The sequence below is a fragment of the Dendroctonus ponderosae genome, unplaced genomic scaffold (assembly GCF_020466585.1).
Source record: "Dendroctonus ponderosae isolate FM_Combo_2020 unplaced genomic scaffold, Dpon_F_20191213v2 Dpon_F_20191213_40, whole genome shotgun sequence".
In the NCBI taxonomy this organism is placed as follows: domain Eukaryota; kingdom Metazoa; phylum Arthropoda; class Insecta; order Coleoptera; family Curculionidae; genus Dendroctonus; species Dendroctonus ponderosae.
Genome location: NW_026018612.1, coordinates 1 through 27779, shown reverse-complemented (window position 1 = coordinate 27779; position 27779 = coordinate 1). Strand labels below are relative to the sequence as shown.

Below are 27779 nucleotides of genomic sequence, written 5' to 3'. Positions count from 1 at the left end.
GCTTCAATTCATTTTGCGGCTTCAATCAAAGATGTTGGTACTAAGTAAATTGTGAATAAAACACAAATATAATTTTCATAAAGCAAAAGTTGTTTATTTTCGGAGTTGGTTCATTATTTAATAAATAAGGTACAAAAGAATACAATTGTTGTTACGAGTTCAACAATAACTAACTGAATAGTTGTCGTCCATTTGAACACAATTAATATGCAAACAGGCAGTTTTAAAGCAAAGCCCCAAATATAAGCATAAAATTCATGAATTCTATATTTCTAATATAATATCTCGAACATATATTATAAATAATCTTTACTTAAGACACTTGAATATATATTTAAAGCCTAAGCCAACAATAATACGAATACACTTCTAAATGTGTCGCATAAATATTTTTAAGCGTTAAAGAATACGAGTGCACTAATTTTGGAACAAAGTGCGGGTAAAATCTATATAGTCCATGGCTCCCGCGATGGGACGCTCTGTTTTTGGCTCCAGATAAGGTTTCATTCTGGCTATGCAGTAATCGGCCATTTCCTTCGTAAGATTCTGAAAAGGACATTTTATTTCAAAAGTGGGAATATTATATGTTAAGTTGTCTTGTGATAGAAAGAAAAAATTGTTTTTATAGACGAATATTTGTTTTTTCAGCAATTGCAGAATAATTAAAATTGCAAGATTACTAAATACGTTGGGTCGTTACTTTTTTAAAAATCATATTACATTCATTTTAATTCAACTGCAATATATTTAATAAGCCGCACCAACAAAAAATCACGACTTCAAGAGAAAAATCCATAATTGCCCTGATTACTTTTCACCATGCTAAATGAATTCATCTCATTAATTGAATAAATACAGTCATTTTTTTACCTTTAACTCAGGTCAATTAAATCAGCAACAAATAATGCTTAGAATACTTACGGCGTATAATTCTTCCTTTGTCACATAAGGACGATCTCCGGCAGTAATCGCGCGGAAGGCCTTTTCTATTTCTTCAGAACTCTGTACGTTTTCAGTTTCCTTACTGATCATGAAGGCCATGTATTCTTGCAGAGATACATATCCATCTCTGTTCGGATCCACTACATCTATAAAATAATTAAAAAAAATAGATTAAAATTATGTCCAAACGAATTTTTCAAAAGGTAAACTTACTTAAAATTGCGTCGAATTCTGGGTCCGGTTGTCCCTCTTCAACCATTGGCAAGTCGTAACCCAGAGCTCGCAGACAACTCTTGAATTCTTGATGGTTCAGTTTACCAGATTTCTCTTTGTCAAAGTGTTTGAACATCATTGAGAATTCTTTGAGAGCATCCTCACTAACTCCTGCAATCAATAGAAAAAGTCAAATTACTTCACTACATGCAATTTTATTTAAATTACCTGATTGGTTTCTTGCTTGTATCTGTTGTTCCAAATTATGTTGCATTCTCATTCCCAGTTGATCGAGCTGATCCCATTGTTGTGCTAATCCTACAGTTGAATGTTCTGTGTATCTGTTGTCCAATATAAGGTGCTCTTCCAAAATCGCGCCTAGAAAATATGCAACAAATTAATTTCTTGTTTATAATATGAAAAATACTGATCTACCTAGGTCTTCAATTTTCTTCAAATCGGACCGGCGAGCTCTAACTTCAGCCGCCTTTCTTTTAGTGGCCTCCAATTGCTGTTCCAATGATCCAGAACCTTCCATCATTGAGGTTCTATAAAAATTAAAATATATTTATGCAGATTCCGAAAGGTAATAAATTCAATTAATAGACATGCAAATACATATTGCAATCAAATTAAGAGATGCCGTTAAAAACTGATGGAGCATTGTAAAACTGGAAAAAAGTTACAACAGGCGATTTTTAGTTAAAGCACTGAATAAAGCTGATCGAAAATAGATGCTGATAAAAATGGCCATAAAGTACGACATCAATGAATATTTACCCATTCCAGCCTAAAATCTGGAAACTAAAATAATAACTCATGTAAATACAATGCAACCACGTTCAAAATATCAATTGCCGGTTTTCTTAAATTACTCATTTATTGCTTGCCCAAACTACATGCACACCGTCCACATTCATTCAACTTCGGCGCCTATAAAACGTTAAAACAGATCTTCAACCTAGAATGTACTTACCGAGTCTCTGTCAACCATTGATGGAAAGCATTTGCGTGCTTAGCAAACTCCTTTCTCAGCTTATCATTCTCCTCTTGCCTCTGCGCTTCCTTGTCCAATTCTAAATCCCTTTCCCCAATAATTTTTTGGAGATTTCTCCAAGTTTCCTCTAGAGCTTCCATGTTGAACCAAGTGTACGGATTGGGGCCCACCTTAAATGACTTTATTTGGCGATCTAAAGCGGCCAGTGCATCAAAATCTGCTTGGGCGCTTGAAAGGGAAGCCTGAAAAACAAGGTAAAACATATTAGAAAACAGAAATAAATATGAACATCCAGAAAAACCTGTAAAAAGACTACTAGTTACCTGGAATTGGGCGTGCGCATCACGCAAAGCTCGAATTTCTTCAATAGAGTTGCATCTGACAGGATCGGTTAGATCTTCCTCAGCATTTTCAAACCATGAGTTGAAAGCAGAAGCTCTTTTAGCGAAGGTCAAGAATAATTCTTCAATTTGTTTGAACTGTTCCTGCATACCCAGAAGACGCTGTTTCCTAACGTCTGAGGCAGATAGCAAACTTTGCCACCTAAGAGAAGACGATAAACAATTTAATTACGTTCAGTTACGGAAAAAAAAATATTACCTAGCAATAACGTTAGCATGGCGTTGCACAATTGTGGCTGTCTGGTCGTGGTTTGACGCTACTAACTGGTCCTTCAAAGCTGTGATATTCTGAATGCCTTCATGTTCAAAGGCAGTTAAACCTGACAATTTACAAAGTTGGTTGAATAAGCAGCTCACTTTAATAAGAAGTAATTATCTTACCAGCGTCGAATGTTTCTTGCTTGGTAAGCAAAGTTTGAACTGAAGATAGATCTCGTCCATACTCGTCACTGTTCACGTGCGCATCCTTGACAATAAACAAATGCGTTTCAAACGATTTACTCTAGTGGAGACACGCGCTAGTTACCTTATCAGCAATCCAGCTCTCAACAACATCGGCTTTCCACATAAATTGTAGGTAAGCAGAGTTATCTACCAGTTTGGCCTTTCGTCTCGATGCCAGAGCAGCCAAATGGTCTAACTTGGTCTGCAGCTGTTGAATGCGTTGATTTATACTATCGGCGTGATGATTTCCAGCAGCAGCAAGTTGAGATCCTTCATCGGATATATTTTTGCATCGTCCCCTGCGAACAATACTTTTACTTTCTTGTCTGAGGTTTAAGTTCTTAGGTGTATAAATGCATAAGTATTCATATGTTGTCTTATTGATTCATATATAAGATGTAGAAAACATGAATGTATGGTAAATATCAACAATATTATAATTTGCATCTTTTTAAAATAAATTTTAATACAATTTCAATGCAAACCTGTGGGCTTGGAAGTCGGTTTCGAAGGCATCATGTTTCTTCAGCAACCCTTGAACGGCAGCCATTGAATCGCCATAATCCTCAACACTAAGAAGCTGCTGCTTCTCACTGATCCAGGCCTCTTCCTCTTCAACCTATGCAACAATCAAACATATTAAATTTCCCGACTTTAATGCGATCGTTTGAACAACATACCTTAGTAAGGAATTGCTGATAAGTCAAACTTTCGTCCAATTTTTGTCCTCTGGTGGCAGCAAATTGCTTCAATTCAGCCCAAGCCTGATTCAAAGCTTTCAATCGTTGCTCGATTTCTGGAACACCGAGATTGGAGACGTCCATGAGTTTTTCACCTGCTTCTTGAACTGCTTGAATGGCAGGTTCATGAGAGGCCAGTTCTGCTTCAAGACGCTTGTGCTTCTTCTTTAGATTCTGGACACCTACAAAAAGCAAACATTTATTAAGACAAAAAGACAACATTTTAATTGATTAACCTACCAGTTAAATCACGTCCATAATCATCGCTTCCTACTAGGAGCTTTTTCTCCTTGATCCAGGACTCTTCGTCAGCAATATCTCTAAAGAATTGGTGTAGAGTATTGGCCTCATTAAGCCTAGCTTGCCTATGAGCTGCCAAGTTCTTAATTCGTTCGTATCGTTCGTTGATCGACTGACGCTTTTCTTGAATGGATGCGGTATCGAATTGGCCAGATTCAATTAATGAATCGGCTTGGTCATTCATATCTGGAAGACAATTTTAAGAATAATAATAATCAGTGTTCCGTAAATAAACACCAACCTTTAATTCTATCTTCATGATGTTGAATGTCGGCTTCGACCAACTGATGTTTCTTCATGAGATTTTGCACTGAAGCTAAATCTCGTCCAGCATCTTCGCTGGTTAGCAAGCTTTCTACTTCACCAAGCCAGAAGTCCAAGTCCTTGACTGCGGCAATGTAAGTGCGCTGTTTGTTGGCTTCTTTCAATTTCATGGATTTTTCTACCGTTTTTTGGGTGAGGAATTCCCACTGATTGGCAATAGATTCAAGCCTAGACGTTGGAACAGACAATAGTAACAGTGTTATGAAAGAACGCGTCAAATTCTACCTCTTTCTGACGGCTTCTTCAGAACCCGCACATTGTTTCTTATCAATCAAATTACCACCATTAGCAAGAACACTCTGTATACGATCAGCATTAGCTGCCAGTTCAGCCTCGAAGGCTTGATGTTTCTGATGCTTTGATTGAATATTAGCTGGGTCCTGAAAGTAAAATATTTATAATTAAAACGTAGTCCTGAAATCAATTTTATATTTACCTTGTAGCTTTCTTCAGTAGCCAATTGCAGTTTTTCGGCGATCCAGTTCTCGATTTCATCGGCATCTCTGGAGAATTGCTGTAAAGTTTGGCTTTCTCCCAATTTTGAACGTTTTTCGATAAGAGCATCTTTCAGATGGTGCCATCTCTCCAGGACTTGATTACGTTTGTCATTAATCGGTTTCGAAGCATAATGTTGTCTGGCAATAAGTTGATCAGCCAATGTTTGCAAAGTGCCGATCTTCTCTTCGTGCGCATTAATGGCTTTGTCAAAGTCTTCGTGCTTCTTAATCAAAGCCTCCACGTTATCACCATTGGAATCAACTTCGTCAGACGCTAAGAATGCTTCTCGGTCGCTCATCCAATTTTCAGCTTGTTCACAATCCCTGAAAAAAAATATTTGTACATTTAAACAAATAATTGATAATTTAATTAGTCAATCCATCGAATCAAATCTCAGCAAATACAAATTTGATCGATAAAAGTAGATGCCTTTTTTTTACCTATAGAATAGATTTAATTCCAGATTTTGGTCCAGAAGCAGCCTACGGTCGATCCACGCTTTTTCAAGGTCGGCACGAGCCTGATTAAGTTGTTCTAGCTTCTCTTGAATTTCCGGAGAGGCGTAATGATTGGAGTTCAGCAACTGTTGACCGAATTGTTCCAAAGCGAGGAAAGTACCACCTCTCGCATCAATTTCTGTACGATGTTCCTGGTTGTTCAAAAATTACCGGTTGAAATGTAACAAAGATTAGTCACATATAAATGTTAGGACATATTTACATATTTGTTCTAAAAAGCCTTGAGTTTCAGAAAGGAAGTTTTTAATGTCATGTCAATATTTGAGGGTGTGATTTTGCAGGTCATATTATAAAGAAATTTACACTAGAAAGACAATTTAATTCCTTTTAAATTTTTAATTCTTTAATTACATATTTTAGTTATTTAAAATGTTGAGAAATATATTTTTTTGTTTTCAAGTTGTGTAGGTACTTAGATTAAGTTAAGAAAATATGTAGCCAAGGAGCGATTGTGATTTGCCACAAGAGAAATTACTTATTAAATTAAGCAAATAACTTGATTCCAGTAGAACCAGATAAAAAATCCAAATCGACAAGCATTTGATTATGACTTAAAATCAACCTGTATATTACAGACACATACTTTAATATACATTCCTTCACCATAAGCTAATGTGGAAGTTAGAAGAATGTGCTGTCCAACACCACATTTGTGCTCTATATGGGTAGACAAAGCAACTATTTTTCTATAACCCACCAAAAGCCAATATTACAATTTGCTAGTTCATTCGCTTATTTTCGCAGCGTTCGTTATAAATCACTGTAATATTTATTTATTTAATTGCTTCATGAATTATATTAAATAGTGATGGAGTCTCCAAAATGGATCTGTAGTTATAAAAAACAATTTCTAGACTAAATAACTTCAGAATTATATGAAAATTACAATTGGATTACTTATTTCAGCAACTACATTTTGATTTAACACTTGCGGGGTTATAGAAAACAGCTCACACAAATTAGAATATTTATCAAGAAATATAAAAGTAAAAAAATCTTTGTTAATTTTTAAATCAACAGGAAACCCTTTCTGTACTACGATATAAACAAAGATTTTTCTTTCATATTAGTAAAGTTATACACTGGACGAGGTTTTTGATAGGATTCTACCTGTGGATATCCATAGCGTGCGTCAATTTCCGCCTTGTAGTTCTATATCAACCCGTAAAAAACACAAAATCAGACACAAAAGGCACAACAAAACATTTCAGTCTCTACAAATAATAAAGCTCAAGTCTCTGGTCAGAAAAGGATTTTCTCAAGTTTAAATTATATTTTTGAAAACACCGAATTGTCTTCCCATTTTAACAACACACAAAGCAAATAACTTAACAACTCTTACCTGGTGTCGTTCAATCAGGGCTTCTGCCCCAGTTACATCATTAGCAAGCTCTTCAGAACTTACTAATCCCAGCATAGAGTTGATCCAAGCCAATAAATCGCGGTGGTCATTAAGGAACCTTTGGAGGTCATATGAATCCAACAGTTTTTCTTTGCGGGAATTGGCTTTTGCAGTTAGTTGAGTCCACAGCTCGGTAATTTCTCTTTGCTTTTGCAGAGTCTGTTCCGCTTGTTCAGGGTGAGACTGTTTCAACCTGTTGCCTTGCTCATCTAGCTGTTTAATCTATAAAACGAAAGGAATTCTGTAACAATAGGCCGAATTTTTTTTCATTCTTACCTTATCTCCCAATGCAGCCAAATCTCGCTCTAAACCTTCGTGCTTACGTTGTAAAGCTTGAACACTACGCAAGTCCTTTCCAAGGTCGTCATTATTAAGTGCTTCATCTTTTTCTTGAATCCAGTCCTTAGTTTCATCGACATCACGATGGAACCTAAATAATTGCAGTTAAAAAGTTTAGTTGGCATTTTTTAAATATGCATTTAGTCACCTTTGAACTTCGTGGGCAGATCCCAATTGGCTGGCTCTCTCCGCGGTCAATTGTTGCAAACTGGTCCATTTCGTGTTCAAGTCTTCCATTTGAGTTCGGATTTTAAGAGCGGCCTCAGTTTGGCCTAAGGACACTAGCTGCATAGCAATTTCGTTCATTTCCGCCAAACGGACCTCGTTGGCCTTTAGATCGGTTTGGAAATCGTCGAATTTCTTTTGGAGGACTTCAACCTAAGGCAGAAACAGAAACACGTATTTTTGAGCTGAAAATATAACCAAACAACCTACTTGTTCTAAATCTTCTCCAACATCTTCCACTTGTGCGTGCATTTCCTTGTCCTTGATCCAATTTGCCAATTCGGCGGCTTCTCTTACCAGAACGTATGCTTTCACAGTTTCGTTGAGTTTTTCTTGGCGTTCACGAGCTAGAGACAAGAGTCTAAAAAAAATGGTTGTATTTGATTTGTTAAAAATCACTAAATCGAACTAGTCGAACCTGTCGTATTGTGTGTTAATTTGATGTTGTCGTGCAGAAATCGAGCTGTTTTCAATCAGATTTTGTTGAGATGCAGTTAATCCTGCTTCTACTTTCTTCACATAAGCAGCAGGGACGAACCCTTGGCGGTCATGAATTTCCACTTTCCACCAATCCTGCACCGAAAATGCGAAAAATAAAATGTTTTCATAATAAATAGCACATTTAACTAACCTTATTATTAGAGTTGAGAAGATGCAGAAGATCTCCTTTCTTCATAGACACTTCTCTTGCTGATTTTTCGGTGTAGTCATACAAAGCTTGCACTGTTTCCCTTCCAGTTACGTCAACTACTGGCGGTTCCTGTTGCTATAAAACACAAAATTTTTTTAGTATCTACCATTATTCTTTTCAAAGCTATTACCCTGCAGTTTCTGGCTTGTTCTTTCAGGGATTCAATGGTGTTTCCAAAAGCGATCAAGTCACTCATCAATGCTTCGTGTTTCTTCAAGAGCGCTTCTGATGAATCTTCATCCTTGCCTATGTAAAAAAATTAATAAAAGATACAAGAAAATGTTATTTATTTACCATAGTCTGTGTTGGCAACAATGGGTTCTTTCTCCTTCATCCATGATTCGGCTTCGTTGGCGTCCGCATAATATTGATGGGCTTGAAGGGAGTCTTCTAAATCTTGTTTGCGTTGCTGCGATTTTTCCTTAAGATGTTCCCAGTGGTCACTCAACGCAGTCACTCTGAAATAATCATATAACGTAATACTATAGAAATATTAATTGATTTGATCTTACCTATTTCTGATTTCATCACTTGCAAAATGCTCGTCTTCAGTCATTTGTCTACCAGCTTCAACAACCGCAGTAATACGAGCATCATGATTATTAATTTCCGCTAAAACAGCTTGGTGTTTTTTGATGAGGTTTTGCACCCCAATTAAGTCGCGACCTCGGTTAGTTGATGCTGCGATTGGTTCTTTTTCACGAATCCACGATTCTTCATCTTCAATGTCTCGAAACAGTTGTTGCACCTTTTCACAAATTATTTATTTTCAAATTTAATGCCGGTTTGAATAGAGCGACAACACTTACTTGTAGAGAGTCCAAGAGTCGTTGCTTTCGAATAGCCATGGGCGTTTGCAAAGCGGCATATCTGTCAGTAAGAACTTTCTGCTTGTGAGCAATGTTATCAGCATCAAAATGACCTCTTTCAACGAATTGGGTTGCTGCAGATGTAATGCCTTCAATTCTATCTTGGTGAGATGCAACGTCGGATTCTGGAAACAAAATTTCATTCAATTCGAAATTCTCGTTGATTACATTATTCTGTGATGAAAAAATATGTTAGCACCAGCTAATAATCGAAACTTTGACGATTCATTTCTCTAAATAAACCTTGACTTTGGCTTTTTTGCTTCTAACACCTTTAAGAACACTAAATATGTTGTGATAAATTATTTAAAACATACCCAATAAAGCGTGCTTCTTCTGCAAATTTTGCACACTGGTAAGGTCCTTTCCATAGTCTTCAGACATCAATTGTCCTTCAATTTCACTCAACCACAATTCAATGTCCTCAATAGTTCTGTTGAATTGTTGTTGTTGGCTGGCTTCTTGTAGTTTGGAGTTTTTCTTGTCAGTCGCTTGCACCAGTGTTTCCCAAAGTTGCACAATCTCTTCCATACGGGATTGGATTCTGGGAGCTGCATAATGATTGTCTTCTACAAGCTCTTCGCCTGTTTTAGTTATTGCTTCCATTCTGCTCTTGTTAGCGTTCAATTCTTGTTCAAAGTTTTGATGTTTCTGCACTTTGCCGCCCAAGTTGGTGGGATCCAAATAACTTTCGTCCAAAGCAAACTTCAGTTTCTCGTTTATCCACCCTAAACAGATACGCATTTTGTTTTATTGTGTTAGTTAACGGGTGAAGCTTACCTTTGGTTTCATCACAATCGCGTTCGAATTGTTGTAGTTTATATGCGTCCTCTAGAAGTTCCCTACGACGGCTAGATTTCTCTTTCAAAGCCTTCCTGCGCTCCAAAAGCATGGCTCGACGTTGAGCAACATCGTCAGCGGCATAATGTTCGCCGTCAATTAATTTTGTAGCAAACTCATCCAAAGCTTTGATTTTTTCTTCTTGTGCTGCCAAGCTTTTTTCGAAATCTTCATGCTTTTTGATCAAAGCTTCAACTGAGTCAAGGGAATCGCCCAGATCTTCATTGGCCAGAAACGCTTCCTGTTTCGCCATCCAAGTATCAGCCTGTTCAGTATCACGATAGAAGTACTGTAAATCCATGCATTGTTCGTACAAAATACGTCTCTCATCCCAAAGTGCAATTAGGGATCGTTTATCGGATTCCAAGCTGGAAAGCTTTTCTTTGACTTCGTCGCTAGCATAATGTCCTTTCTCCAGAAGATTTAAGCCAGCGGCAATAGTGGAAGCAAAACTATCTTCTCTAGCATCAATTTCGCCTCTGTGCTCTTGATGGCGTTCCAATAAGGATTCAGCCCCTGCCACATCTTTAGCCAATTCATCTGCCGAAATTATGGCTTTCATGTCGTTAATCCATGAAACAAGGTCTCTGAAATCGGCGAGAAAACGGTGCAGAGCGTATGACTCTTCGAGTCGTTCGCGACGTTCTTTAGCTTTGGCAGTTAAACTTTGCCAGTAGTCTTCAATTTCAGATCGCTTGGCTTCGATCTGCTCGGCATGGTCACCGTGAATTGCACAGAGCCTAAAACAAAAAGTAATTTTCACCTGATTGCCCAAGAGTGACTTTCCAGTTCAAAATACCTCTCAGCTTCCTTGCCCAAAGTCAAAACTTTATCTTCTAAAGCAGCCAAATCCCTCTCCACGCCTTCGTGTTTTCTTTGAAGGGCTTGCACACTTGCTAGATCTCTGCCATAATCGTCGGATGATAGGACTACGTCTTTTTCAGAGATCCAAGCAACCTATAAATGGCAAAAAAAACATTTAGGTTTTTTGGACTTTTAGAATGATACACTTACTGTTTCATCAGCATCTCTGTTAAATCTCTGAATCTCATGAGCGCCGTACAATTTGTCTTGACGCAGCATAGACAGCTGCCTCAATCTTTGCCAGGCACTATTCAGTTCGTCTTTTCTGCTGGTAATTTGATCCCTTTCGGGATGACCGTCTTGCAGAAGTTTGTCGGCCAATTCATTGACTTCAGTGACACGATATTCCTATTAATGACATTTTTAATTGCATAGTTATTGCAAATTATTCAGTAATCGAGCTACCTGAGAAGCCATGTCCTTTTGAAACTCATCAAATTTGCGCTGCAAAACTTCCACATGTTCCAGATCATGGCCGAACTCTTCAGTAGATAGAAATGCACTCTTTTCATTGATCCAAAACATCACTTCATCGTAGTGCCTGTGAGCAAAAATCCGTGTTATTTATAGACGTAACATTTTCAGGCTCTCCAAGCGCACCTGATAAACTGCACTAAAACCAGAGCTTGCTGCAGTTTCATTCCCTTCTCTGCGAGCTTGGATAACAATTTCTCCCATAAACGGTGAAGCTCCTCAAGTCGTCGGCGAATAGTTTCCGATTCATAATGGTTCTGATTGATCATTTCGCGTCCAGTGTTGTCCAGCACAACAATCGCATTGCTGTGCGCTGAAACTTCAGCCTAAAACACCAAACGCTATGTAGTCAACAGATACTATGTAGTTCCTATTATGTATTCCTACCTCAAAAGCTTGATGCTTTTGGATCTTTGCCTGCAAATTGGTCGGGTCTTTGTAGCTCTCGTCAGAAGCAGCTTGAAGTTTTTCCAAAATCCATGATTCCAACTCGTCAGCATCTCGTTTGAAATATTGGAATCGCCTGAATAGATACACTTGTTGATATGGCACTTAAATTGCTTATGTAATAGGCTCTTTACCTAGAATCCTCTAGCTTTTCTCTCTTCGCTCTAGCATCAGCCTTAAAGTTGTCGTATCGAGTCAATACTTGTTGACGCCTCTCTTGAATGTCCTCAGCAGTTTCGAGGATTTTTACCTCTTTCGGAGGAGGAATTTGATCCATGGTGATGCTTTGTAACTCAGCGAACTACCGGTTTTAATCGTATTCTGTTAAAAAAAGTCACTTAATTGATGTTTAGTTAATTTTCATTGTATGCTGCAAAACGTTAAAGCCTAAAGAAAAGTTGATAATTTAGTGAATAGAAAAAAGAAATGATAACTGATTTAAAAATGTGTAACTTGGCCCACCTTAAGATATTTCTTTAATGAGGTTATTTCGGGCTGTAACCTACCCGAATTACTGCTTATACAGTTAAGTTGCCAGGCTTAAGTACGTTTATCATATTTGTCATAGCCTCTGTCAAATTTTTATCAATTTAATGATTCGAATATTTATCTATCTTTATCTAAGAACATAACAGATTGGTTTTGCAATCGCCATTGAAGTGTTTTCCAAAATTTCATGTACACCTTTATGGATTACTCACTTATACATTCAATTATTTCCTCTAATACAACTGATTATTACAATTGTTAGATTGTCCTTTCAAAATTTATGATGAATATTTCCATAAAAGGTTCTAAGCAATTAAAACCCCAAAATATTCAGAAGACGCAGATTGTTCTACAGCAGAAAACGAGACAGTTATCACAGACATATATAAATGGGACAGTTATTATCAGTTAGACTGATAATTGGAACTGTTAACAACTAAATAGTTTTCTTAAAATTTAAATTAACAATTAAAGTATATTCAACTTTTGAATACAACGTGCAGTCTTACATGTAAACGTTTGTGGATTTTAATTTATCATTTTAATGCAATTTCTTTTTACTATGTACATAGCTAATTTCACCGCCACACTTTATTGGATAATACAAATGTGGTTCTTTCACCAACTGTAAATGTAATCGTACTTTCAGCTAGAAAAACTGTTTCGTTACTAGCGGATATCAAATACCCTGATGATGCTGAAATAAATCTAAAAAACGATGACAGCTAAAATAGTTAACGCCGTATGATTTAAATCCTACTTTTAATAATACCTATATTAAAAAATAGAGTTAGATTTTGCACAATTATCCAAGGCTCGTCTGCGTTTAATTCTGCAGTGGGCATTGCGCCAAGAACCGCATTATGTTCAAATGACATACAGGTATAATCAATAAATAATTATTTCTTGTAAATAACGTTTAAAAACAGTATTCTTAATCAATCAGTAACAAACCAAACAAAGTCATTTTTATTCAACTTCAATATTGTAATGTACTGTTAATTAATAAAAAATTAGCTCGCTTTCACCAGACGGGAAAGCAGGCAGAGCGTAACACAATGGCCACAAGTTTATGTGAACTGATGCATCAAATAAATCTCGCATCAATTTTTGAGCCGAATTACGAACAGTTTAGTACGAATTTATAACATATTTATGGCATTATTAACAAATATGTGTATAATTTATTTAAAAATTTATTATACAAAAATATAAATTAAAAAAGAACCTCATTTTTCCAACTTCTTAGTTCAGTTACCGATCATAACAAAACTATTTTTCTTATTTTCCGAGTCTTAATCGTTGGGACGCCACATTTCTAAATATAACTAACACTTTAGCTAATCTTGTGAATGATACGGAGAATTATATTTATTATATCGTTGATTTAACGATGAGATGGTATTGATAATTGAAACAAGTTTTTGCTTTTTAATTTTCAGGAATTTTATTTTGTTCCTGTGCATAAAAAGTCTCATAAACATTACCGGTGATATACATAGACAAAAACAATAAAAATAGATAACAATAGACCAAAAAAGGGTAGAAACTTAGCATCAAGCGAAACGAAACTTGAGATTAAAAAACACCTTAATTAAATGAACGGTTTCGTAAATAGGCAACAAGAAAAGTTGCAAAATAGAAAACCATGATGTAACTATGTGAACATATAAAAGAAGACAATCTCATGACCGGTTTAGTATTTCCTCAACAAAAAAATTAAAGATAATTGACTTTGTACTGTCTTTGCACAGGTCAATAATAATCCTTTTGATTCATTCAGAAATCAGTACGTTTATTACTTAATTAATAAAAATACGTAAGTCTAATACGTAGAATTGTTTCTTATAAAAGAATAAAAAATCATAAATTAACAAAAATATGAGATTCAGGATGGAGATAAATTATTTTTGTGCAGATCGTCCGGCTTTGATATACCTAAGTATGTATAAAGAATATATATAATAAAAACATATTCATTTTAAACAAAAATGAATGTTTATTTTTTTTTAAATTGAAGACTGTGCTTTCCGCGGGGCCAATTTTAAACAGCCCCAAGTAGAAAACAATAATTTCAATCAAAATAAAACTAAATTAAAAAGAGTATGAAGCAGTAAATCGCAGTTTTATTACTTTAAAGTGGAACTGGCAGATTACATTTCTGATCTTCTAATACATATTTTCAGATACAGCGTCTTCTGTTCAATAAGACATATTTTAAAATCGTTTGGCTAAATACAGTTAGAACCAATTTAAACCGTGACATAATATAAGTGCTATGACCTCATGTTTCACTGGTTTAGTTCGGTATTGCACAACAAGTAACCATCCAGCGATATAAATGTGGAATAAACCGAACTTTATTCCATGTTTGGCCTAGAACTGCATAGATCAATAACAGCAAACATTTGCATTGTATTTCGGACACAGGACATAGACCTGAAGGCGACAGAATATTTAATTTAGATTCAGAGCACCCTGTTTCCTTCTATATTCCAAGTAGCAATAGGTTGTCAATAAAGATATATTTTTGCTATTAGATGCTGTTAAGGTTGGAAACAAAACTCAGACATCAACGCTACTTAATTATGTATCATAAATTAAAGAAACATTAAAAATAGAATAGCAATTTACCAAGGATTTAAATAATGTCGATTGCTAGGTGTGGTAAAACCTACTTTTATCAAATAGAAATATTACTATGTGCAAATAGCTTACCCTAGTGTTAAGTTGTTTGCACACTATATAGCACCTTTAATGAATGGAAAATTGATCAAAATTCGAATTATGTTTATAAATTTGTCTCCAAAAATTCACCGCACCCAATACTTGTCAGACGACGTCAGATATTTCCTGTCAGTGTCAAATTACGGAATTGTCTAACCAGCTCACTCTGTACACAACGTACGAAGTTGGCCCACTTAAGATAGATATATTGAATTTCAATAAGCCAGAAAAAAACAGAGATATAAAAATACGCTGTAACTTAATCATACTCAAAGAAAACCGCTTTTTGCGCCATCTACGGATTATTTATTTTACATAAACCGTTACAGGTTTCCAAACAAACCAAAATATTGCACGTTTAGAGGTGTTCTGTGTGGTGGCCGCTGCTAACGTCACCTTTACGTCTATTCATCTGTCAAAATTCACAAAAATAAACACCATCACACTAATGGCATTATAAATCAAGATTTTGTCGTTCGTTTCAGTTTAAATTCCAGTGACTTTTACTCCCAACAAATCATATACATCTACAACATTAAGAAATCAGTTTTTTCTTCGAGTGAATTAAGCTAATTTGGACACAAAACGTTTAATTATCAGCCCGTTGCGTCATGTCAAGTTGAGACCTTGATCAACTTGAAGGACTACGTGTTTGAAAACATACGATTTTCATAGTTTTAATTTAAACAAATTCAATTGACTTGCCGAGTCTTATTTCAAGATGTCTAGTGTTCGGTGCAGTTTGGCCACAGCCGGAAAATATGCTTTTGTAGCCAGAAATTCAAAGTTCCAACAAGGTTAGTCCAAAATACACCTAGTATATTTTAATTGCGCTTTAATTTGCTTGTATTTTTTTGTAAACAGCTTGAACACCTTGTTGGTGATCGTGACGATTAATGTTATTATTGTAATGTTTGGCACAGTGGATCTCAAATTAGTAGTATTATATTTACTATTTTAAAATCCCACTGAAACCTTAAATGTTGTCTGGGAAATATTTACATGCTATTAACATATTTATGCAATCAAGGTGAACTAGCCTAAAGTATTATATAAAATGCACGTAAGAACCGCCACAACAGAAATGATCTCATATGAAACAAACAAAACTGTCTTTATTTTGTCAAACATTTATTTACCTACTTTATCTGAAAAAGTGAAAATATAAATTTTCTTAAGCCATATGATAAAATATTAAATGTTCTCTAAAAACAGGTTTTTTTATAATCTGAGCCTTGACACTAAACGCTATTCAGGACCAATGCCACTAATATTATGAAAACACGTTTCTGATCTGTGAATGCTAATTTACTGTGCGAATTCAGCACTTGGTGATAATTTGCCTAAATTTTAACAAATTTTTTATTTTAAGTTTAGTTAAGTTAAAAAACTTTCAAAAAGTATTTGGTAGCAAGTGCAACATACGTGCAATCTTTTATACAATTTGATTACTGTTGAATCTACTTTTATACATCAATTTTCATTGGATATTGTTGCAAAAATGCAATCAAATCTTGTGGGTAAAGCTCATCTACACGCTGATGCGAGTTAGTAAGTATGACAGACCAACAATCACATGAATGAATAGTAGAGAAGATATGTAATAGACTAGAGAAGATTACAAGCAGACAAAAATTTCAACATTCAGGTACTCAAGTAATAAGAATCAACGTCATAAGAGAATTATTGATGATTTAGCATAGACCAGCTCAAGAAAGAGAACTTGAAACGTATTGTAATGGAAGCAGCAAGCTAGTGTAAAAGAAGAAAACTGCAAAGAGTTATCAGATCTAGAATTAAATTGGTCCAAGGAGCAAAATTTAAAAGGAAAACGCAAAAATATTGAAAAACTACAAACTTAATTCAGAACGCGCACAAGAACAGGCACACGAAACTGAATACAACACAGTATTTGTAGCCGAAAAAGAAAACTAATAAAACGAGTAGAGCAACAATTGAAAATTTGGGCGTAATATGCAATGTTCAAAAACGAAAGGAATTAATTTATCCCTGGGCGCACTCAAAGAGATAAATTACGAGTTTAACGAATCAATAAGTTAAATAAAACTGGCTTTTATCTTTTTATAGTTTTACATAGTTTTCAATACTGATTATGTTTGCTTTTAAAAGTCGAATATTCATTGGTTTGAATTTACCGTTGTTTATTATACTGACACACTTACTCATGCAATTACAGCTGAATAGGATTTTTCTATATCTACCTGTGGCGTAACTGTAATATTTCAGTGTAAGCAATTTATTCTGGCTCAATGAGAACGAATAATCTTCTTTCAAATCGAACTTATTCTTAATTATATATGCTTGTTTTCATGTACATCGAAAAATAGATTGCTCTTTGCAGATTAATTTTCTTCTTATTAGTAGTTAGACGTACATTCCAATACAGGAAAAAGTATGACATTGAAAAACCCGAAGCAATACTTATATGGTTTTACAGTTAATTGAAAAATATACACTAAATTTTCAAATTTATTCAAATAAATAAAAATGTAAGTATTAATATTGCAAAATTGTTAAAACAATGACATCTATTTCACATTGATAAACAGTGGGCTAACTGCAAGCTATATATAAAAAAGTGGAAATTTATAAAAATTGAAAATAATAACTTTAAAATTATCGTTTTCGTCAGTTTGGTTGACAGCCAAATACATTGTGTAATACTTTATTAGTGACGTGGAAATTAAAGTTCTTGGCATAATCAATGTTTTTGTTTATACCTATAGAGCGAGATGAAAACAGTTTATTTTTACGAGTCCGTGCTCAAAGTCAATAAGTGTTTATTGAATAAATTAAATGAGTAATCCATTAATTAATTAAATAATGAGAAATTGAGAAAAGTTGTTTAGTGTTATTCAACATCCTTTCAGATGTTCATGAAAACCGTTGGGCACAATATTGTTTCTATGATCAAAATATTAATATATCTAAATAATAGTTGGCATAGTAATTTGAAGTTAACTTAGCCTACGCTTAACAAACTAATTCAAATCAAGCGCGTATTTCTCAGCACATTAAAGCTGCAGCCAAACAATAATGTTTATACACTTCCAAAAAACTTCTCATATCAAAATAGTATACTAGTAATGAGCCGGTTTAAAAATAATGAGCTTGTGTTATGTGCCTGACCTTTCTCTCTGATATTTTTGAGACATTGGACTTGATACAACTTATTCGATCTCCTATTGATGCAACTGCTTCATTGTATGTTTGCTGTTATGATTTATATCATTGTTCTTTTTTATTTATTTTGGAGGAAATTTAACCCTTGACCGTATCTTTATTGCACTCGGAATTTACGTACACAACTTAAAGCAAGTTGAAATAATACAACCCCGAAAAATACTGATTTGATTTCTAAATACCTAATATTAATTAACGATAGCCAAAATATCTACTAATTATACCTACTAAAAATTAAAAAAAATAAATCTAGAGTATAAAAATACATATCGTGATTTCTCAGGTCTCTTGTCTGCCATATACTTAAAACAACAACTCCCAAGTAAAAACATATCCACTACTGCTGTACTTTCGAAAACTATTGGAGCTGGAGAACCGCCTACCAGCACTACTCAACCTCCAAGTAGTTCCACTGCCAGTGGAGGAGGAAATGGCAAAAACAAAAACACCCTCTCATGTCCGAAATGTGGCGATCCGTGTACGCATGTAGAGACTTTTGTTAGCTCTACGAGGTAAATAGATATCTATCTAGTTTAATTGTAAAGTATGGGATTTTCAACGTCAATTATCGACAACTTCTTTGGATTGATCTACAGTTTATTTCAGATTTGTAAAGTGCGAGAAATGCCACCATTTCTTTGTGGTACTGAGCGAGGTTGATAGCAAAAAGAAAGAGGGCGTAGACCTGAAGAATGGTCAATACAGGAAACCTCCACCACCGCCTAAGAAGATTTATGAGTACTTGAACAAACATGTGGTCGGGCAGGAATATGCCAAAAAGGTGTGCTTGACTAAGTAAAAAAACTGTATATATTAATATTTGCTAATTTGCTGCAGGTTTTATCTGTAGCAGTATACAATCATTACAAAAGGATATACAACAACACTCCCAATCAACTAGGTAACAGCAGACAGGATATGTCTGTGATGGAACAAGGACCTCATCAAAATATGACTCATCGAGGTAAAATATTTAGCTTTTTGAAAGTTTTTCAAAATGAGAACCACGCAAATTATAACTGTAATAGTTGCCCGTTTTTCTTTGTTTATGTAAAAAAATTCTGCATGGTTTCTGTTTTCACTATCAGTGTTTTTATTTTGTACAATAGATGTAACGCTTCTTCCTAAATTTGAAATCATGCTTTCTGAAACAGTTTTTTTATTTCATTTAACCGCAGATTTGCTCCATATAACAGGCATGGGGCAGGCTCCTATTGGGCTTAGTTTTAGTCCTACAGAGCCGCCCTACACCAAGACTACTTCGCAAAGCGCAATCGGCTCTGATATTTTGGACCGAACTACACATGAGCTGAAGTTGGAGAAGAGTAACATTTTACTGCTGGGCCCTACTGGATCGGGTAATTTTCTACATTTTTCAATCAAGTGCTTTCATTAATAATCTATTGTTCTAGGAAAAACCCTTTTAGCTCAGACTATTGCTCAGTGCCTAGATGTTCCTTTTGCCATTTGTGATTGTACAACTTTAACACAAGCCGGTTATGTAGGGGAGGATATTGAATCCGTTATTGGAAAGCTACTCCAAGGTGTTTAGTGAAATCGAATTTAATTGTTAATGGCTATTTAATAAAATGTTTGTTTCAGATGCTGGCTACAGTGTTGAGAAAGCACAAATTGGAATTGTGTTTCTTGATGAAGTAGATAAAATCGGAGCGGTGCCCGGCATACATCAATTAAGGTGAGATTTGTGAATTAGTCCTCAAACTAAACGACTTCAACGACACGAGTTGTTTTTATTTAGGGATGTTGGTGGTGAAGGTGTACAGCAAGGTATGCTAAAAATGTTGGAAGGCACTATAGTGAATGTTCCTGAAAGAAACTCGCCTCGGAAATTGCGTGGCGAAACTATTCAAGTTGATACTACGAATATTCTTTTTGTAGCTAGTGGAGCTTACAACGGTTTAGAAAGGTTGATTCAGAGGCGAAATAACGAAAATGTAAGTAAGGCTAGATGGATGAAAACTGGTTTTAATTGTCTTGATTTACAGTACTTAGGTTTCGGAGCGCCAGTCACAGCTGGACAGGGCAGACGAGCAGTAGCTCAAGAGGCTACTCTTCATTCATCAACCCAAAGTGCCGAGGAAGAAAATTTGGAAAAGGACCAGGCTTTAAGGCAGGTGCAAGCGCGAGATCTCATTGATTTCGGAATGATTCCGGTAACCATTAAGGGTTGATTCTCTTGACTGATAATAATTTGTTGTTCATTGAATGTCCAGGAGTTCGTCGGCAGGTTTCCAGTGTTGGTGCCTTTCCACTCCTTAGACCAGTCAATGTTGGTGAGAATATTGACGGAGCCGAATAACGCACTCATTCCCCAGTACCAGAGGCTATTGGCGATGGATCAGTGTCAGCTTTCGTTTACATCAGATGCTCTCAATGCGATAGCTTCTCAAGCTATGGACAGGAAAACGGGAGCAAGAGGATTGAGGGCAATAATGGTAAGTGGATGAATTTTGTTACTACTTTCGGTCGAAGATATGCAGCAACAACTGAAAATATAGGTAAAGCAAGTGAGTTTACTAATTATGAAATATACTAATTAAATTCATATTATTCCAGCTGCCTTCGCAATATTTTGTAATTTAAATAAAATGCCCAAATAAAAATTTTTAAAATCTCATTGTTTTCCACTCCTTTAGCTAAACCCGATTTTATAACTTACATTTTTTATATATATTTTTGTTCTAAAGCACTTATGATTTTCTTAAAACATTCCAAAATTACTGTTACATTTCTTTATGTTTCCCCTTGTTAGGGCTTATTGTGCGGACTGATGTGTTTATCAGCTTCAATAATGTTTTTGATTGCCACTGTTACTACATATTTGTTTTGTCATCTTATTTATTATTTTTATTGCGTGTATTTATTGTTTTTATCACAGTAGACTGAATAATTTAGCTTATTAATAATATATGAACTGTTTCATAGAAGATCATTATACAAAGAAAGGTTTAACATATTTGTTTTAAATATAAAAAGGCATTTTGGAAATATCAATATTTTACCATTTGACTGGGAAATGTTAAAGTATTTAGCTACTTATATATCTATACTATCAATTTATAATAATTTTTTTTATGTTGTTCAAGTAAAATTGAAAGAAAAATTGACAGTTTTAAATTAAAAATTGCTTGATATGCTTTGAACTTTGGCTCGAACAGTTATATTCGCACGTACAAGGTTTAATGTTATTTAGGAAACTTTGTTGTTGGAACCCATGTTTGAGGTGCCTGGAGCAGGTATTTCCGAAGTTCACGTAACTGATGAGTGCGTACGAGGAAAAAGCCAACCCACATACGTCAAATCGACTACCGAGGTAACAGAAGAAGATGAAATAAATGCTACTATTAGGCTAAAGCAATGATATTTTGGAGAGTTGCATATTTAAACATGAAATTGTATTTCGGCTTGTAAGTAGCAAGAATTAACATTTTGTTAAAAAAACGCTTGAAGTTTGATGTAAAATAATATCAGTGATCTACTTTTCAAGTTTATTGTATTCTACTATCAAATTTAATAGTATTGGAAAAATTAGGTAACCTGGGACACTGCCACTTAATGGTCTATAAAGCATGTCAATAAATTTTTACAGCTTCATCGTCAACATTATTTTTCCCCTATTATTAATTATGATAGTATTTAATTCGGTAATATGTCGGTGACGATAAAGAATTCTTTTTATTAGGGGTAAGCATTCTGTTGATAAACATTATTTTATTTAAAGCTTTATTTTAATAAAGTTAACGAAAATGCAAATAAAAACTGCGAAACTGTCTCAGAAGTCAGTTGTTATTATTGTGATGTTTCTAGTAGACTAAACTTTTCGGAGAAAAAGTTAATAAAAATAATTTAATTGTTATTGTAGTTTTATTTTGATCTTTAGATCTGCTGTAATCAATTGTGTATTGATTTCCAATGTGATCGATTCACATATGAATATGAGTTATATATAAATTCCTTGTTTGCTCATAGATTGATTGCTTAAAACCCTTTCTAGTCACATCCGGTGTAGGGTATAATTAAATTCTAAATTTAAAATTAAAAAATCGGAAATAAGTAAGTTACCTTGACAATAATGAATTTAATTTATCGTTTTATTAAAAATTATATTTGCTGAAAAAATAGTGTTCGAATACGCAAAAATATATTGCAATTGTATGGCTGTTTGGTTTATTTCTTTCTTCATTCTCGTGCTTTTTTAAAATGTAAGTGTTGTTACAACTTATTCTTCCGCAATGTAGAAACTTTTGATAACAATGTCAGTTTCAAACCTTTTGAGATCAAATTGAGTTCATAACTTTTTAGTGTTTTAATTGTTCATTTTTGTGGTTAATAATTTTACTAATATTTTTTTAAATTAAAAAAAATTGGGGAACCAATAAGCGAACCAATCTGTTTGACAACGTTTTGAAAAGTATTCCTCCATATGATACAGTAGAGAGAAGACAATAAATGTTTAAGTGAAAGTCGCTTGTAGCTTCTTAAGTAAAATAACTGCAAATCGAATTTTGCACGTCCCTTGTACAGCAATGCAACCTGTATCTGAAAAAGCACATGCTTTATACGAGTTTTACGGTACTTGCAGTGTGCGGTTGATAAGCAGCGGTACAAGTAAATACTTTAGTGTTTTTTTAAATCTTGTATTTTAGCTGGATATTCGACATTGTTTTAAGTGTACCAACTACGTTTCAGAATGGCAATTTTTAGTAATTAATTATTGCTACTGAATATTTAATTTCGTCGGGGTCACCTTAACAGGCGGATCGCATTGTGTTTTAGTGCTGAAAATTATTGATTGAGCTTATAGGTATGTTGTAAATGTTTTATATTTATTTAACAAAGTTAGCATTAGAGAAAATAGTGTAGGTAGTACCAAAATCCACAAAAATATGTGTTTTATTGTTTATTATTTGATATTTTATAAATAAAACAAATTCGCCATTTGCTTTCACATTATGTGATTTTATTAACCTTTAGCAGTTTGAGTAGCGAACATTTGTCTGGCCGAAAACCCGTTAGTGAAGAAAGCTTTACGGTTGGTAAGTGTATGGCATTCCAATGGGTTTTGCATTAAATCCGAAACATTTCTACAAAATTTACTTTAAAATAAAATAGAATTAGTAGTAGGAATTTTTGTACCATTAATAAGAATATGCAAGTGTTCTATCTATATCATGTATTAAGTTTCTTCTTCATGATATTAAAATAAATTAATTTGAATCAGTAGTCGTTACTTACAAATAATTTTTCACATTATTGTAATCACAAGTTGTATTATTATTATACATTTACTTTAAAATTTCAAACATAAACATTCACCAGAAACTCATTATAAAAGAAATATATTTTTTTGTTCAACATTTGTTAATGAGATTGTTTGTGATGTTCCTAAGTAATTCAAATTTTAAGGCGATATTTTTGTTTTTAAACTCCACAAGTTCACATAGTTTTAAAAATATTTATACCCATTTAATTTATTAAAATAATAGTAGTAAGCAGTAAAACTCTGTATTTCTTATCAAAAAAGGCTATTGTCCTACATCCGTCTTTCTGTGCAATCAGAATATTTAGTTATAAAATTACAATTGTCACGAAGCGTTAATCGATTATTTAATCCTTGCATGGAACTCTATATTTTAAACAGTTACAGTCGGTATCTCGTTTTTCTTACTGGCAAACTCTTGCTGTTTGATTGCTTTAGATGTATTTTGAAATATTACGATATTGTATAAGATATATTATGCCAAATTTTAAAATATTACAACTTGAATAAGTTGCTGACCTTGTTTACAATCAGTCCGTTTTACACTGGTCAAAAAATCTTTAACTACTTCATCCGAAATAGACGAGTACACAAATGGGATATAAATTCAGTTTTTATTCAATTAATTATTAGAATACAATATAGGTCCTACGGGTACAGTAATAAAATCTACTCTATTTGTGAAAGTTTCTGGCTGTTTCTGAACTTGTTATTTGTTCGCGAGATTGTAGGCGTTTCAAATTGCTTGCTTTTGTGGGCTAATTTGGTCATAACTTTTGAAATACTTTTGGCACAGCACGATAATGTGAGTTTGCTTTATAAACTATATTCGAAAAATGCTGTGTTAAAAATACGAGGTGTTGAAATTAAAAATAATTATCAAAGTGTGTAGAATTGTGCAGGCGTTAACTGCGTTCAAAAAAGATGTTTTGCTATTTAAAATATCCTACCAGGTCTTCAAGTGAGAATTAACAAATTAAAGTTTTAATTTCTTTTGGCAGATTAAATAAATTCAACTTAGCGATTGAACAATTAAAATATCCTTATTTCATTATTTAAAAATTTCCAACCTTTGGTATGCAATTAGTTAATGTATTGGACTTTTTTGCTAAACATTGTTACTTATTACTTCGCATTTGTATATATAGTTTTATTTGCTTTTATAATGCTTTTAACAACTAGGTATAAGCAAACTCGTATTATTTTCGATTCTACGTGGGACTCAAAGCTTTAATAGTGGACGTGGACACTGGACGACGCTGTATAAGTGACCCTTAGAATCAGTTTGCTAAAACTATTTGCATAAGAAAAAAAATATTTCGCATTTCAGATCTCTGCCAAACATAATCGATTTCTTTAGTTCCATAAATGATTTTACTTACTTATGATTATAACGAATGAGGCCAATTTCAAATGAGGTCGCATTATCTGTAAAATTTGTGCTTAACTACTTAACGGAGAACATCTCATATAATTACACAATTGTATACAATAAATACATATATGTCTTAAAGTGAAATTATTATCTAAAAAAAAATATTTTTCCTTTTTTCTTAATCACCCAGACATTTTAATGCGCTAAAGAACAAGAATTAATCATTAAATATTTGAAAGTTATGTAGTCAATACATAAATATGCTTAATACGAATGTTGAACTTTCATTTTTATACAGTTTAAAAAAAGCGTATTTATCTTCGCGATAAGCATTGATAACCAGAAATAAATTTGCGAATAGAACAAATATATATAATGAGACTGCTCTTAATTAACTTTGTATAGCGGCATACGTAGTTCAACATGTATAGCAATTAATTGTCCCACTGTTAATATTATTAGTTCGATGTCTCCTCTGCGCAAACATTAAATCTTGTTTGCAAACGTGTTTTATTTTCATCTACGGAGTATGTTAACTGTGCGTACCCGAATATATCGCAGAATAATCCTTCTGTTAAATCCTGTTTTAATTTCAAGTTGCTAAGCAAATAAGGCAAACTGTACGTATTCATCAAATATAAGAACGGTATTTATTATTAATCTTTGCTTTGTTAATAATAATAGATAAAACATATATTATTTTCCCACTTACACACGAAAATAGTTTTAGCATTATCTTTAATGTGCATACCCATAAAATATTATTAAGTATATTTTTAGTTGTTCTATCAATCACCATGGACAAACCGACGATTTTTAGCAAGGGCAATGTTTCAACTGAAGGCAAGAACACCGACAATTTATTAAAAGAACAGAATTCTGAGGTAAATGATAATGTATACATATCATTCGCATTTCCTAAGTCATGCAACATCTGGCTGTATCCAAAAGCAACATAATCTGGTGGAAAATTGCCTGCTAATCTGTTTTCAAGAAAAAAGGGCGCTTTTAGTTGTCGATTAGCTTCTTGCGGATTAACAGGAATAATTATACTCTTTTGAGTAAATCGAAATATCCAAACTGCCGTCAGTGCAATCTGTTGTGAGCTATCGCCTAATTAAACATTAATGGTACAGAGTGTTTGGCAAAACAGACGCCAAGAAAATGTAATTGCTTTTACAATTTAGACATTTTCTCACTTCTTACATTTTCCAATTTGTATAAACTTGAAAAATAGTGTTGTTTTGTCTTGGGACTCAATCCAAATCATCAAGATTGCAGAATTTTGGAAATTGTGTCAGAAATTGTCTAACCTTACGGAGATCCCGTTTGATGAAAAGACGGGACGACCCAATTTTGATTGTCCTGCTACTCGCTTCTCCTCTGGACCGACTCTGGAATTGATAATATTAGAGTTTAGCCCTTATTTTCTTGTTTAGTAATGTTTTGCTTAACTCATATTAGTCTGTTTTTATTAAATTTAGTCTAGAAAAGTTTTTTTTTTAAGATCCGATCATAAATAACCCAGTCGACTTGCAACCTTCCATTCTGTTTCCTCAAGACCAATTTTATCTGCTTAATGTGAATCATACAAAATTTCAGTTAGCGAAACAATTTTTATTATTTATTTATTCTCCCAAATAGCTACTTCTATAGAGATTCAGAATTCTTATCGAAAAGTAGTTGAAAGCAATCACAAAATCATCATTTTTAGAAAATTTCTTCATCCACTTTGTAAAATTAGCTCAGTTCTGAAAATGTAGTTTTCAATAAGTGTAGAAACTGTTTTATTTGCGGTCGAGAATTTTTTTTGTGTGGTCGATATGGCCATTTAAAATAATTATTTAAAAAAAATGTTGATATGTGAACATTACCTCTAACTCATATTTTTGGTGTTAAAACTTTAAGCTGTATTTAAAAAAGAGCGCTTTTGGCTTATCGCGGAGCATAGGCGGCTTTTTATGTTTCAATTTAGGTGTCCGGCAATGTTTCCGATACAAATTCCATATATCAAAATTACAACAATTTGTTTATTTACTTTATCTGCAAACAATTGCGCAATTGTGTATTGCAATTGAGGTCCACATTTTATCATTAATTATTTTTATTCATCAGAATCATTATAACAATAATAAGTAAGTAATTAAATAACTTTCCATGGTTTATGTCGTATACATAACGTATTAACGCTAGAGTTTATGCGATACGTTTTTTATTTTTTACAGAATATGTTATATTTATTTAGCCTTCAATAACTCGAACTATTGCATATATCCAGATCCATAAACTATTTATTTAATTACTTTATGAATGTTTTAGGCTCCAATCCATCAAAATGGCAAATCATCCTCACAATTGGGAACTTTGGCTGATGGGCATCAACCTAAATTACCTTTGTACGCCAAGTCTTTGCGGGTTACCGTTTACCTGCTGATTAAAGTGCTAAATGTTGCTTATGCTCCTGTGTTTTTATATCGGATGTTTCAAACACGTAGTAAATGCTCTCCTGTAACTGATCCAATTTTGCGAATACCCGCTGTTGACTTGGCTAGAAAAATTCGAAGAAAAGAGGTACTCCATCGAAAACCCATCCATGTTGGTAACCTTCCGGTAAATTAATACATTCCAGCTATCTGCAGAAGAAGTCCTGAAAGCGTACATATCGAGAATCAACGAAGTAAATCCGATGCTTAACGCTATAGTAGAATCTAGGTTTGAAGAAGCTTTGGAAGATGCGAGACAAGTTGACGCCAAGGTTTCAGCGAATAACTTTTTGGAAGATGAAGCTGCAATTGAGCAAGATTATCCATTACTGGGTAAGTATTTGATGGGAGCACCAACAAAAATATATCTGCTATCTGCTCAACATGTGCTAAGCAAATATACATTTGCAAAAAAAACCCGCAAGTAAAATTTTAATCAACAAAAACAAATTATGAAGACTTTCTCTGAACTTATGTAGAGCTTGGTTGAATGAGTATTTGGTGAAAAGTCTCCATTCGTATTATTAATTATTAATTTTCCGTTTTTTCAAATTTTAATCGTTCAGAAGACAAATAATTATTAACCACAAAACATGCAGAGTCTGACACACAGATTAAGCTTTCTTGAAGCCTCCCCGTCTATGGGTTGGTAGGTTTATTTGCTACTCTTTCGGGCTACTTAAATTGTCCTT

General features: G+C 34.0%; 3 protein-coding genes across 11 annotated transcripts; 2 read left to right on the top strand and 1 right to left on the bottom strand.

The window, feature by feature from the left end:
* Positions 1-69: 69 nt before the first annotated feature.
* Positions 70-14889, bottom strand: LOC109546159 (spectrin alpha chain). 7 transcript variants are annotated; one of them, XM_019916999.2, is made up of 38 exons: positions 14736-14889; positions 11663-11849; positions 11469-11604; positions 11208-11407; positions 11013-11148; positions 10758-10955; positions 10543-10700; positions 9684-10483; positions 9221-9631; positions 8844-9028; positions 8547-8782; positions 8329-8492; positions 8165-8280; positions 7975-8109; positions 7762-7916; positions 7554-7704; positions 7267-7496; positions 7056-7209; positions 6720-7001; positions 6488-6529; positions 5300-5508; positions 4798-5182; positions 4587-4741; positions 4279-4529; positions 3978-4223; positions 3678-3919; positions 3483-3616; positions 3080-3296; positions 2935-3019; positions 2753-2873; positions 2476-2695; positions 2132-2394; positions 1936-1959; positions 1591-1703; positions 1384-1533; positions 1156-1326; positions 922-1088; positions 70-546 (listed from the first exon to the last, which is right to left on the bottom strand). In XM_019916999.2, the coding sequence occupies exons 2-38, from the start codon at positions 11803-11805 to the stop codon at positions 418-420; spliced, it is 7314 nt and encodes a 2437-aa protein (XP_019772558.1). In that variant the 5' UTR covers positions 11806-11849; positions 14736-14889; the 3' UTR covers positions 70-417. The 7 variants fall into 7 exon arrangements, with proteins under 7 accessions (XP_019772558.1, XP_048522155.1, XP_019772557.1 ...); XM_048666198.1 differs by having other exon boundaries at positions 7975-8103; XM_019916998.2 differs by lacking the exon at positions 14736-14889 and adding an exon at positions 11991-12076.
* Positions 14890-15101: 212 nt separating this feature from the next.
* On the top strand, positions 15102-21825 carry LOC109546189 (ATP-dependent Clp protease ATP-binding subunit clpX-like, mitochondrial). 2 transcript variants are annotated; one of them, XM_019917051.2, is made up of 11 exons: positions 15102-15541; positions 18232-18460; positions 18555-18729; positions 18786-18912; positions 19145-19306; positions 19361-19492; positions 19551-19644; positions 19708-19903; positions 19955-20122; positions 20183-20404; positions 21163-21825. In XM_019917051.2, the coding sequence occupies exons 1-11, from the start codon at positions 15466-15468 to the stop codon at positions 21328-21330; spliced, it is 1749 nt and encodes a 582-aa protein (XP_019772610.1). In that variant the 5' UTR covers positions 15102-15465; the 3' UTR covers positions 21331-21825. The 2 variants fall into 2 exon arrangements, with proteins under 2 accessions (XP_019772610.1, XP_019772609.1); XM_019917050.2 differs by having other exon boundaries at positions 19127-19306.
* Positions 21826-22393: 568 nt separating this feature from the next.
* Positions 22394-27420, top strand: LOC125504345 (fatty-acid amide hydrolase 2-like; the record flags this gene model as incomplete). Of its 2 annotated transcripts, none has more annotated exon segments than XM_048666197.1 (4): positions 22394-22773; positions 25385-25488; positions 26924-27175; positions 27234-27420. In XM_048666197.1, coding segments are annotated over 3 exon segments (526 nt in total), but the record flags the coding sequence as incomplete, so codon positions are not given.
* Positions 27421-27779: the final 359 nt, after the last annotated feature.